At 57.3% G+C, this 13,923-nt stretch overlaps 1 protein-coding gene across 1 annotated transcript in view; it reads right to left on the bottom strand.

The window, feature by feature from the left end:
• STX1A (syntaxin 1A) overlaps positions 1–13,923 on the bottom strand; it is a 213,356-nt gene that overhangs the window by 93,914 nt on the left and 105,519 nt on the right. The window contains exon 2 of the mRNA XM_088530122.1: positions 3,704–3,737. Coding sequence (XP_088386248.1) covers positions 3,704–3,733 — 30 coding nt within the window. The 5' untranslated portion in view covers positions 3,734–3,737. The remainder of the gene's footprint in view (positions 1–3,703; positions 3,738–13,923) is intronic.

Here is a 13,923-nt window from a genome sequence, read left to right on the forward strand (position 1 = left end):
CTTGATCATCCAGCAGCCCCTTGTACAGCTTCAGAGAGCCCAGCACAAGAGCAGCCTAAATCAAAAAGTTGTGTGTCAGGGCTCTTCCCCCAAACAAGTTCTTTTTTTTTTCAGAAAAAAAAAAAAAAACTCCCATCTGCCTCTCTGCAACAAGACCCTGCAGGGGGACAGGTTATGCCTGGGCACGTTTGGGAAGGGGAACGGCCGCAGCCGCCAACGCGGGCGGTGCAGAGGCTGCGCCACAGGGCAGCAATGCCCGCGGCGCCCGGCCGGCCGCAGCGCCGTCCCCGGCACGGCCAGCGCGGCCGCAGCCGCCCTCACGTCCAGCCCCTTCGACGCTTTGCACCAGCGGCTCCCGGGAGGGCTCCGCTCCGGCCGCCGCAGGCCGTCCCCGTCCCCGCGGCGCACGGTGACGGCGCGTGGCGCACGTGCCCGCACCGAGGGGCTCTCTGCCCGCGGGGGCCGTCAGCAGCGGGGGCACCGCGGAGCCGCCTGCTCGGACAAGATGGAGCGCTGCCCGCGGCGCTGCCGCAGCTCCTGCAGGAGACCGAGCGCTCTCTGGGGCTGACCTAGCAGATGTCACTTCGAATCTACTCACTCGGCAAGGCTGAGCTCATTTCCTCCGTTGTTCTGGCTCAGAAGCACGAGGACAAATCCCAGCTCTGCCGAAGTGGCAGCGCAAGAATGAAACGACCTGGCTCCAAAAGTACGCCAAAAATAAAGCCCAAAGCTGGTACCATACGGGCTTGGGAAGAGAACCTGATGCAAGGAAGCACACAGGGCAGAAGCAACCCTCTGCTCCTCGAGCGGAAGGCCAAATCCAGGTGCAGGATGAACAGGTTTACTGCTCCAATCTTAACACAGCAACAGGCTCAGTGCAAAGCTCTGTGGCTTTCAACACAGGCACCTCTCATGATCAGGTGCACGAGACGTTTCTCCTTCACAACAGAGTGTCCACGAGTTGTGTTCTGTCCTGAGGCTGGACAGAGCAGGGAACGTGGCCACCCTTCCCGTGAGAAGGAGCCTGAAGACAAGCAGGGTCCAAAGGTTCAGAGGATCCCAAATTTGCATTTTGAATTTCAAGGGCCCTGGAAAACATGCTAATAAGGCAGGAAACTCTTGGTTCTGCTCAGCAGTGGAAACCCTGCGCCTCTTCCTTAGCTCCAAAAAACACACACACAAAAGCCTCAACGTCCTTCCTTAGAGGATCTCCCGAGCCAACAGCAGCAGCAAGGCTGCAAACAGCGTCGTTCAGCCGCCGCCTCCCGCGCGGCCCAGGCAGCGCCCCGAGGCTCCGCGCGCCCCGTCCCGCCCGGGGCTGCGTCCGCTGCCGGCGCCCACGCGCTGCCCGCGGGGAGCGCGGCCGGGCCGAGCGCGCGGGACGCGCAGGGCCACGCGCGGGGACACGCGCAGGGCCACACGCAGGGACACGCGCAGGGACACGCGCGGGGACACGCACGGGGACACGCGCCCCGCGGCCGCCCCGCCGCAGACGTGCGGGACGTGACGGCGCGAGGAGGGAGACGCGGGGAGGCAGGGGCCGCCGCGCTCCCGGCCTTTACCATCATCACACGTCAAACTATATTAAAAAAAAAAAACGGAATAAGAAGCAGCAGCAAAGTAGACTCTAAAGCGCCTTTTTTTTTTGTTATTATATTTTAAGATATGCAGAGATTTTAAAATACCCATTAGTATCACTTCTCAGCCAGCACTGGCTGCCAACAGGACATTCATGGGGCTGGTTCTTTTTTTTTTTTTACTATTATTATTTAAAAGCCTATTTCTGATTTTATTTCACAGTCTGCACTGTGCATGGATAAGACTCCCTTGCCTTGGCTGCTTTCCAATTACTTTAACTGAGCAGAAAGGGTGCGTTTCTTAACATATATATATATACATATATATACACATATATATAGTCCCTTCCTCCTCAAGCATCTCCACCCACCTGCCGCTTCCCCACATTCATCACAGGAACATGGAAGAGCTCTGTATTTCTGACGTTTTCTGGACAAGGCCATGCAAGCGGGCTCTCTCCAGAGCCTTCGTTGTCCTCCACATCAGAAGTTCTCCCAACTATTTGGCTTATCTCTTGTTTCATTTTTCAACGCTTCCCACCCCTTCCTGCAACACGCACCCTCCCTCTGGGTGGTGGAGCAGCACCCAAGAAAAATCTCGCTTCAGGATTTCACCTGGAGACCCTGTGCAGCACGTGGGCCTTCCAGGTTTCACCGCGGGCTCTGGGAGATGCTCAAGTCGCCCTTCTCAGCGGGCTGGACCACGTAGCCACGAGCCAGGAGAAGGTGCAGGGCTGCAGCATGGCTTGGCACGGCTCGGCACGGCACGGCGCATCTCCGCACACTGTTCCACCACGGCCAATTCCGGCAGAGGGGCAGGGAGCAGCAAAGGGACAGCGACACGTTCAACTCCCACCACAGCCCAACAGAGCCACTGTAACCGTCAGGCCCCACTTCAGCCCTTGCCAACAGCTAAAGCCAACGAGCACAGGGGCACCCTGAGACCGAGCGGCCGCCGCAGCCCCCGCTCTCCTCGCTGCCCAGGAGCCCAGTCTGAACAGGGCAGAGAGGCCAGGGCCGCTTCATCGCGCGCAGGCAGGAGGGCTGTTCTCCTGGCACATTAATGCAGGCTGGAGTTGTGTCCAGTGCCCGCTGTGGCTCCCACAAAGATGCTAAAAACCGGCCGGCCTTAATAAAAACCGTGCTGCCCGTTAACAAAAACCGTGCTGCCCGGTACCCAGCTCGAAGCGGCAGAGCCGAGCGCGGTTATTTTTAGGAGCGCGGTGAAACGCCAGGTTGACACTCAGCTGACCTCAGCGTAGCCGTCCGCACCACTTCGTTACTATGTGAAGCACCTTCAAACACAAGGTTACTGCAGGAACAAGGAAAGGGGGGACGGGAGTGGGAAACGGGTTTTGGCTGCAGGGTTGGAGAGAAGGAAAAAGCACCTAAAACGCTCTGCAGTTCCGGGCTTTTCCTTAGCTGGATGACATCAGCAGACCGAAAAGGATGAAAAGGCAAAACATCGAGGACCAAAGGGGCACGAAAACAACAGGCTGATGTCAGGCAGGCGGCACCAGCCCTGCCGGCCACAGAAACCGGGGGAGAAGCCCCTTCCCCTGCCCTGCCGCGCGGGGCTCGTCCCCAGATCGAAGGCGATCGATAAATATGACAAGGCCGGGGGAGGTGGCGGCCACATCGGTCCCCCGGGCAGGTTCATCACGCGGCGGCACAGGCAGGGGCTGGAGCGGGGAGCGAGGGATGATGCCCTTCAGCGGCGGCGCGGCCCGGAGCGACCCGCCGGAGCCAGCGCAGCCACCCCGCGGCAACCGGGCCACGGCGAAAAACACACCCGTTTGAAAAAGACAGCGAGGCACCGGCGTCTGGAAAGGAAAAAAAAATAATAAAAAAAGAAAACACACAAAAACAGGCACGGGGAGGAGGAGGGCGGAGGGATGCGCGGCTTGACACGGGCAGAGCAGCCTGCAGGAGCCCAGAGCCCCGCGACCGGCCGCCCCGGGGGACCCCGGCCGCGCCCGTGTCCCGCGGCCCCGCGAGGCGGCCTCCTCCCCCCTCCCCAGCGCCGCCGATGCCGGGGGCGGCGGGAAGCGCCGGTCCGGGGCGAGGCGGCGGCGCGGGGGGCGGAGGGGTCCCCGGGGGCCCGCGCTGCCCCGGCCGCCGCTCACCGCGCGCAGCTCCCCGGTCCGGTCCTTCATGGTGCCTCGGCCCGCGCCGCCGCTCTGCGCCCCGCGCGGGGAGGGGCCGGGCGGGCGGCGCGCGCGGGGCGGCGCATGCGCCGCGGGCGGGGCCAGCGGGCGGGGCCTGGCCCCACGCGCGGGGATGGGGCGGGGGGGGGAGGGAGCCTGGCCCCACGCGCGGGGATGGGGCGCGCGGCCGGGCGGCCCCCGGGCTGCAGCGGGGAGCGCAGCTGGACGGGCCCCGGGACCCGCCGCGGCAGCCGCTTGTCCCCTGGAGGCAGCGGGGCAGGAGGGGAGGGGGCCCCGCTCCTTCCCTGCGGCGGTGGCCGGGCCGGCGGAACGGGCACGGGCTGCCCCGGGAGCCGGGACCTTGTGCCGCGCTTGGGGCCGCGCCACGGCAGCGGCTGGGCAGCCACAGCGGCCGGGCCCCGGCCGCCATCAGGGGGTGGCCAGGCCGCCGCGGCGGGCAGGTAGTCACGGTGGCCGGGCCGTGGCCGTGGCCGGGCTGCGGTGGGGACCGGCTGGTGGCAATGGGCAGCCCATGGCAGCCGCCAGGTCATGGCAGTGGCTGCTGCAGGGTGGCGACCAGGCCAGGGTGGTGGCCTGGCCAGGGCCGTCCCGGTGGACGTGGCGGTGACCGTGTCGTGGCCGGGGCGGTGGCAGCGCTCTGGCGGCAACGGCCTCCGTGCCGAGCCCGTGCGCGGCCCCGCCGCCCTGCGCGGCCCCGGGCGGCAGCCCCGGTCCGCAGCTCCTGCCCGCAGCTCCGCCTGGCGGCCGCGACGGCTCCTCCCGCGCGGGCTGAGCCCAGCGGGAGCCCCCGCGGCCCCGCAGCCCCTTGCCTGTCCCGGCCTGCCGGAGCAGCGGGGCTCGAAGCCCCTCGTTTGCAGCGTGGTGGCTCCAAACAGCCTCCGTCGCCCTCTGGCCGGGGGAACAGGCAGCTCCTGTGCCCCGGCTCCCCGGCCCGGCCGCCTGCCCGCCTGGGTCAGCCAGGACACACCGCGCGGGCAGGCACCGAGGGGCAGCGACGCTGCAGCCGGGGGACAGCGGCCGCCCCCCGCCGCGGCCAGGGAATATCGAGTGTGGAGCCTGGGCCTCGCTGAGCAGCGGGCAGGAGCTGCGGGGCACCGGGGCAGGGGCTGCAACGGACCCGGGCGCCTGAAACGAGGCAGCGCATCCCCTGCGCCAGCTTCTCTCAGTATTGGCTCAGAAAAGACACTTCTCCTTCAGCTTTTGCCCCTGTGTGCAGCATGAGCCGGGTTGGGTGCTGGAAGCCCCGTGCAGCAGCCCCGAGGAGCTTCTGGCCGCCCTGTGCTGCGCGCGACACTGCAGCTGGGCAGTTAAATGCGTCCGTGACCTGCTGGGCCCTTCAGCAGGGCTGCGGCTCGAGAACAAACAGAGCCAAGCCGGGCTGGGCAGGAGTTGGTGCTGGAGGAAGGGTGATCATTGCTTTAGGTAACTGGCTGCGCCGCAGGTTCCTCTCCTAGCAGTCACTCTGTGCCAAATCAGCCCCCTGTGCTGGCGCAGGTGACCCCCGGGTTCCCAGCACACCTCCAAGGCAGGCAAGGGGAGGAGGTGGCTGCAGGGCTCGCGGTCTGGGCTCCCCTTGGCACGGGCTGGGCGCTGCTGCTGCACCCTGCCGCTCTGCTGGGGGCTCCGCACGGCCACCCGGGCCCTAGCACGGGCAGAGGCCCTGCTACAAGGGCTGACGGAGTCTGCAGAACACATGGGAGAAGGCGGGGGGAGTTTCCCTTTCACACAAATGTGGCTTCATTTCTTTGAATAACAAGAGGGTTGTTCATTCCTGGAGAGAAACCAGCCCCTCTGTCATCACCCCCGCGAGCCTCGCTCGTGAAAGCCACCTTCTTGCAGCTCTTGTCTGCTCTCCTCGCGCTGCCTCCCTGGGCGGACACGCCGAGGAGGCGCCTCGCTGCCATGGGCTCCCTCTGAAGAGCAGCGCTAATTCAGCCCCCAGCTCCCCCGTGCCCCCGCAAGCTCCTCTCCCGCTGGGCCACGCTGCAGCAGCGGCACCAACCCAGCCGCTTGTTCCCCAGCTCCACACGAGACAGCTTGGACCTGAGGGCAGAGCTTGGCCGCTTCGCTCCTGCCTGGGCTCTGCCTGAGCAAACATCCAGCTGAAAACACGCCTGGTGCGAGCAGCTCCACGCTGAGCCCCTGCGCCCTCCGCGCCGCCCGCGGGGTTCCCACCGGCAGCTCTCGGCACGGCGTGGGGAGCCGTGCCCGCGCGGACACGCGGCTGCCGCCTTCTCGCATCCTCGCGGTGCCTCCAGAAGCTGCTTTCCCCAACAGCTCTGCTGTTTGCCACACTCAGCACCAGGGTGGCCTTGGTGAGGGCTGCGAGCTGGAACAGTCCTGGTCAAGGGCTTCCTGCAGAAGGGGCTGCCGTTCCCCCCAGAGGAGCTGAAGCACTTACTGCCGTCTCATACACAGCTCTAACGTCTGCTCTCCGTTCACAGGGACAGGACGTCAGGGAGACCAACCATCCAAGCGCCTTTCAAGAGCTCTGAAACCAAAGGACCGGCATAGACACCTTCCAGCTGGGGGTGCAAAAAGCCAGGCAGCCACACGGTGATGTTTTAAGTGCTGGGGTTAATAATAAATTCTACTTTGAGACACATAATTATTACAAAACTTTTTTTTTTCTTTCCCCACAGAAGACTTCATCAGGCAATAGGATGAGTCAAAGCAGCAGTGCCTCGTGTGCTGGAGAATATAGTATTTCATGTCCCTCCAGGGGATGCCCTGACGTCTGTATCTCCCCTCTTTGGAAATACTCCCTCGCAGGCTGCCTTTCTTCCTGGATGTCCAGCAGCCGGCCTTGGCCGGTGTGGGAGTCCTGAAGCGCGCGGTTTCAGTGACACGCCAAGTTATAGCTGTGTTAGCACGGTGCTTCTCGAGGCCTCCTCTCCCCGGCTCTTGCAGCAGTTTCTCCCTTGGTGAATCAGGTCCCTCTCATTTTTTTCCTGTCGTACCAGGTTCCTCCGGCCCGGGGTGTCCCTGTGAGCAGACCCATCAGCAGATGGGTGTCTCAGTGGTTTTCTGCCTGGTAGCTCCTGGGGCCGGATCAAGGGTTTCTCCTTCGTTCTGCCACAGATTCGCTGCAGGACACTGCGCAGGACGCCCCGAGCCTCGGGGGGCAGCAGGGGACAGTCTGCTCCCTCCCCCTTGCACTGCAGGTACTGCACTCACCTATAGTTGTTGGGGCAGGGCCTCACTTCACCATGCATCATGGTCCCATCAAAGGTGGCATGAAAGGTCCCTTCCAACCTTAACAATTCTGTGATTCTGGGAAAGGGCTGGTCCCTGCAAACAGCGCCAACATCAGTGACAGTGTCACCCCCACCAGAGCGAGCTCCCCTGTCAAACAAGTCCCTTTGCTGCACAGCAGCCTTGCTCCGGTTCAGTCCCCACGAGCTGCTGTTCCCCAGGAGGAGCCCCAAGTCCCCCCTTGCCCCCATCCACGCACCCCCTCCAGCGCCACGTGCTACCAGCTGCCGCAGCGCGTTCGGAGCTCGCGCTCACTCGCTGCATCGGAGGAGGCTGCAGGAGCTGCGGTTTGTGGTCGAGCGAGAGCTGGAAACAGGACAGTGGCTCCAACCCTGCACTGCAGAAATTCAGAGTCCCTCTGCTGCAGAGCACAGGGGCTCCCCGAGACATGGAGACTAAACGGGAGTCCAAAGAGCACTTCAGTCTTGCTGCGAGCAACCGAGACCAAGAAAAAGGAACAACCATAAACCTTCATTTTAACAGCACCTGCTTCCGCAGGACCTGGTGAATTTAAGTGCTTTGAGAGGTTAATCAAGCAGCTGACAGCAACTTTGAAGATGCAGTACAGAAACACGAGGAGAAACACACTCCAGTTGGACATGAAAAATTACAAAGGTATTTTGAGCCGAGATTGCAGGAGGATGGTTAGTGAAATATGTGACTGATCTAAGATTGATCTTGCTATATCTGAAGGCTTATAATCCAATCCCTTTTTATGGATACGACTGCAAAGCGGATTGAAGAGCTCAGCCATACACCACAGGATGCTGGAAGTCATTCTTGCCAAAACATCTAGAAATGAGAAGAAAGGGAAGTCCTTGGCCCTGAATAAGTCTGTCAGGGAGGACAGTGCTTCACACTGCAGACGTTACTGAACTCAAGAGCTCAGCCAGGGTTCACGCAGCACCGGAGCAGGAGCTGCCAGACCTACAGCTTGGCTGAGACTGAGGAAGCGAGTGCAGCAATTCATCCTGCAGCTGCTGCTGCCACGTGGGGGCAACTGCTCTTCAGAGCCCCTGGACAGACCCTGGAATGGCTGCCAAAAATAATATATCGAGGAATATATTGGAAAGCTGTCCAGGGAGGGCAGAAGACTGGAACCACCGAGTGCTGCAGTGCTGAGGGAGCCAGGGGGACATGAACAGTGCCAAGAACACAGGCCAAGTCTTGTGGCAGGGGAGAAAGAGGACCCGAAGCAAAGTGGGCACAAGCCAGTCAAAACGGGCAACTCCAGGTGGGCTCCTGGGCACAGGGAGCCTCCCAGGAGCAGCCCCGGCCCAGCCTGGCCAGCACAGAGCCCCTGCGGAGGGGACGGGAGGCGCCAGCGGATCTGCCCACAGGGTTCCCATCCCCTGGGCTGGGGGGACGGCAATGAAGTGAGCGGCTACTGCTCTTAATGCTTGTCTGCAGGCCAACAGTCATTTAAAAACGGATTCGGAAAAGCTAATGCTGTCTTGTATTAGCATTCTCGCGTGCTCGAGTGACAGGCAGATGTTTTGCCATCCTCTTTTCTGACTAGAGGACGCTTGTCTGAACACTCCCATTGGGGAATGAGCGTAGAGAAGTCCTGCGCAAAACGGGGACACAGAAAAGAATAAACAGGGCACAGATCTAAGCTTATTTGTGACACACACTAAGGAAAAAAAAAAAAAAGTCAAAATGAGACAGGAGAGGGTAAAGGATGGAGGACAAAGGGTGACCAAAGAGGAACAGAAGAGGAATCCCAGGAGAGGAATCCACCTCTTACAAGCACATCTGAGGTGGAAAAGGAGAGAGTTTCCCACCTTGGAGATTTTCAAACCTGGGACCTGGATGGAGTCCTGGACAATGTGCTCTAGGTGGCCCTGCTTGAGCAGATGATCCCCAGAGCTCCCTTGCAACCTCAACCGTTCTGTGACTCTGTGAAAACACTGGACATTGCAAGCAAAGCACAAGAGTCCGGTGACAGGTCCTCCGTTTCCAGCAGCAACAGGAAAAGCGAAACCCACTCACTCGGGATGACAGCTCGCCCGATCTCCCAGATTCGCGACGCCCTCCTCAAAGCCATCGTGATGCTCATGAGGAGATTAACAGCAGAGAACAAAATATTACAGGCACTCTGACAACCTGGGACTGGAATCCCCCAGAGAAACAATAACTACCTGATAGGAATCGCAGGCTCCCTCCTCCTCCTCACACCTCCACCAGCAGCATGACTACAGTCTTGCTCAGCTAATGCACAAGCTGCCACGGCCGATTGCTCTGTACAAAGAAAATGTGCCACAGGAAAGGGAATACTCAGAAAGAATGATCTGCAGTCTCCAACACCACTTAAAAAACAGGTTGATCAAACATCTGTCGGGCTTAGATTAAGTTAAAAGTGAAGCAAATGAATGGATTAGATCTTGAGGTCCAATTTGACCTCTTCAGCTTTCTAAGGACAGGGTGAGGAACTGGGAATTTATCTTTCCCACCTTCCCAAGAGGCTGATTCTCTCATTTGCACAAACTTGGAAAACATGGAACACCACAGGTTTCCATACATTGGGGAAAAGAGTGCAATCCCTTGTTGCAGAATCTCCTCACAATTGTTTTGAAAGATGATCCTTAAATGTGTAAGTGTGAATATATTATAGTGAAGTCTGTTATTTCAATGCTTTCTGACTTTCCTCATTACTTTAGAACAGAATCTTGACCGATAAGTGAGAATGGAGAGCACAGCACTAGAATTCATTGAGAAACCTGCTTGGACCAAAGCAAAAACCTGCTCAAACTCAAATTAATGATACATTAATTAAATAAAAAAATGCAATGGCTTTACTGCAGGAAAAGGGTACACAGACACTTTTCTTCCAGTTACCTAATAGAATGTGCCTTTGCTCAAATCAGTTATGTTCTGATTTGCACTGAAATACTGACGTTAGCTTTAGAGAACTATGCAGGCTGCGTCTTACCCCAGTGACTATAATGGAAAGGTAACGTGGGTGAAGGCAAAGCAGGCAGCTCCTTCCCCTCCCTGCCAGCGCGTTCACAGCTCTCATCTGGTACCGCCAGCCCCTGTTGAAATGTTAATAGTGGCTTCTATAGTGACCGCGTAAGCACCGGAGTGCAGCCGAGGACCCTTCCCACGCCCTGCGTAATGCCGAGAGCGATCCCTGCGGGATGTGCGTGCCCAGCACGGCTGCCCCGAGCCCCCGGCTCTGCTGCACACCCCGACCGCCGAGCACAACCTGGGGGCACAGCCCTCCGGCTGCCAGCACATTCCCCTCTCCATGCTCAGTCCTTCTCTTAATATTCACGACTTGTTGAACTGGCCCTTGGTTTTCAGCACAGTTTACCCTCACCGTCCAGAATATCCTCTACAGAGCAGATGAGGTCTGTAGGACCTGGCACTTCAGGTGCACTGGGCCACGGAATGGGACAAGGGACACAGGCTGGGGAGACGCTTCTCTGCCTACATCAACACCAAACAGTCGTGCGCGGCAGCGCAGGGCTCTTCCCCAGGGAAAAGCAGTGCAGAACATCCAAGGGGATTAAGGTCTTGCCCAGAAAGAGGGCCCTAACCTCTTGCTTCTGCTTTACTTACCAAGGGATCTGAGGCAGGACATGCTCAAGACAAAACGCTGCTGTTTGAAGTTGTCACAGCCTGAGTCTTCCTCTGCTGACAGGGAAATCCACTCCCTCTCATGAAACAGAACGGTGACATCTGACTTCTCTGAACAAGGCCATGCAGTTCCTGCACTCACACATATGGCTAATTTCTTGCCTTTACATCTCTGCCGCATCCGCTCTGGAATTTCTAATGGCTGTTGAGCTGCATCCTGCAAGCACTGCCAACTGCCCGTGGCCTTTTCTCCCACCAAGCCAACGTTTCTGCAATTACCCTTTGCTTGCCCAGTTTCATGAGACGCCTGGAAGGGCCCTGGGGACTTGCGAGCGGTGGCTGCGGCCACGCAGCGCAGGTCACTCTGAGGTAGCAGCAGCCGAGCCCGAGGGCTGCCTGTGGGGCAGTTCAGCTGGCGCTCAGAAAACGTCACAGCTGCCTGCCCCAAAGGAAGCAGCAGAGGCAGCCCAAGAGAAACCATCGTGTTGCTGCAGCCCATGTAGTGACATCTCAGACCGCTGGCCACATGCAGGGGACACACGGACTCGCGCTGCCAGGCCCACTCTGGTCCCCTGCAGGGCCTGTGTCTGCCGCGGGCTCCTCAGCCCACCCAGCTCCCACCCATTAGCCGTTCGCAGCATCTCCAAGCCCACGACCACCTGCAGGCCCCCCTGCCCACGGGGACCTACCCCAGTCCTGTAAACACAGGGCACTCCTGCCCCAAGCCTGTGCGCTCGCAGCTCCTGGCCCTGTCCTTCCTCTCCCTTCTCTCTTAAGACTGAGAGCTGGGCCTGTTCAGCCTGGAGAAGAGCAGGCTGAGAGGGGACCTGAGCAGTGTCTAGAAGTACCTCAAGGGAGGCAGTGAGGAGGATGGTGCTGGCCTCTTTTCACTGGTGACCACTGACAGAACCAGGGGAAATGGCCACAAACTGAAACATCAGAAGTTCCACAGGAACTTAAGGAAAAATTTCTTAACAGTGAGGGTGACAGAGCCCTGGAACAGGCTGCCCGGAGAGGTTGTGGAGTCTCCTTCTCTGGAGATCTTCAAACCTGCTTGGACGCAGTCCTGTGCCACGTGCTCTAGGTGACCCTGCGTGTGCAGGGGGTTGGACTAGATGATCTCTAGAGGTCCCTTCCAACCTTAAGCATTCTATGATTCTCCCATTGAGTTTTACCACACGGGCGTTGTACCCCTCCAGCACATTCCCTAGGGACACACATCCGTTGGGAAAACCCTTGTGTCTCCAAGAAGACCACTCGCCTCCCTTCCGTCTGTTCCTGTGTAATGGCTCATACTGAATCTGTGATCAGGAAGGCTCACGCGCAATCTCCAGTCCAACTGGCCAGGCCTCCTGGCAAGGGCACGGACCCTGCACCAAATGCCAGTTTTGATTAAAAGATTAGTGACATTTCCATATATCTGCCTGCATATGGAAATCAGCTAGTTAAAAGGGCATATGCAAAGAACATTTGCTGAGAGTTTCCCCCAAGACATCTTTCACAAGCATTAGACATTCTGTTCTGTCAAGCCAAGGAGGCTGCAAGTATGAAGGAGAAAAATTGCTAATAAGGTCTTGTTTTGGGAGAACACTTCTTTGATTATATTTTTTATTATTTTTATTTTTAAATTGTCCCTTCCTGAGTTTTCTTTCAATAAACTTATGACTTTCTCTAAGATTTTAACCCAATAATAATCAGAGTTTTAACTAGCGAAAGTAGTATCAGTGAGTAAACCCTATCACATCTCCGTGTAACCTTAAGAGTCAGCCCACAGATTCTGCCACCTAAGTGCTCTGGGCAACGACCACAAGTTGGGAATCTGATTCCACTCTCTATTAGCGTCTGTTCTCGGCAGTCCTGTCTTAAGGAAATAGGTATTTTGTTACTTTATTGATTAAAAGAATATTTTTTACCTCATATTTCAATCCTGAAAAGCGCTTTGGAGACATGAGATTGGGCTATTGGTGGCCAACACAACTGAAACATGCTGAAGGAAATGCTGTGTTACTTCTGTAATATTCAGTAGCTAGGACACAACTTATGACTAAAAAAGATAAAAAAGACACTGATCAGCTACCTACCTTCTGGACACCTGAGCACGGAGCGGGTCAGTGCCTGTGAAATGCAACAGCCTCATCACAGCCCGTGTGAGCGCACGTGCCCAGGCCTCAGCTCTCCTGCTGCAGCACTGGCTGCTCCTCTTTGCAGCCACAACGCCCTACAGAGCCACATCATGTCCCAAAGCATCAGCGAAGACCTGATCCAGGCCCAGGCAGTAGCATTCAGCTCTAGCCCAGGAATACTGCACTCGGCTTAGCAGGCCACACTAATACATGCTGGCAGCTTCTTCCAGCAAAAGAAAGGTGCAGGCAGAGCAAGGTGAGCAAAAAGCCTCTTTAAGTAGCTGCCAGGTGCATTCAAGGTGCTATAACGACCTAGAAATTACCACAAAGCTCAAGGGGGGACAAACCCAGGAGCTCAGGTTTTCCAGTGAAGGCTGGGGTGAGATCAGAATGGCAAGAAGGGGCTGAGTCAACAGAAACCCAGGAAGAGCAGGATATTTAACATGGCTGCAACCATCCGTCTCACCCCCCTGGCAAAGAAGAAAAGTGCAGAGAAAGGGAGAGAAAGCCCTGTGTTCATACACAGCCCATGAGTTCTGATTTTATGAACATATTCAGGTCTGCATGATCTCAGCAGAGGTTTTTCTTCCTACCCCTTGTGTTGGGGGTGGAGAACACATGAAAACATGACTCATGCACAGATGAGTGCAGCACTGCCAGTCTGCAGCTACCCTCACACCTCTGAACTTGAGAAGAGCAAAAACAGCGAAAAAAGAGACTGAGAAAAGAACACGAGAAGAAACAGAGTGAAAACTAGACAAATACTTCCTCGGGAAGCAACACAGCCTATTGCAATCAGAAATGGAGCAATGAACAGAGATAGTTCAAAGTTCAGTTGCTGAGCAAATGTTACAATCTGCTTTGGCGCTTTGCAAACCACGCAGATGAAGTTCTGCTGTAGTATGAGGGGAATGTGTGTTCTTCAGCTGTGTCCTCAAACAAAGCTTCCTTCTGCTAATAACTGCAGAGGTGCAGGAACCCAGGAGCTTCATGGGAACATACAAAGGAATACAGAATTTAACTCTTCTCGAGTTGTGAATTTAGGCTGTGTATCATTGTTTTGCTTTAATTTCATACATTACAGAGTGACAGAAAGTTCTTTTCTCTAGAAATGAGTCAGTCTTAAGGCAAAGGTGGACAGATTAATTTTACTGATGACTGAGCTGTACCTACAAATGCTGGTAACCATTATCAGTTACCTACTCATTCCATTAAACT

This window comes from Tinamus guttatus, unplaced genomic scaffold (genome assembly GCF_059628265.1).
Source record: "Tinamus guttatus ecotype Peru unplaced genomic scaffold, ASM5962826v1 Tinamus_guttatus_pri_ptg000356l, whole genome shotgun sequence".
Taxonomy (NCBI): domain Eukaryota; kingdom Metazoa; phylum Chordata; class Aves; order Tinamiformes; family Tinamidae; genus Tinamus; species Tinamus guttatus.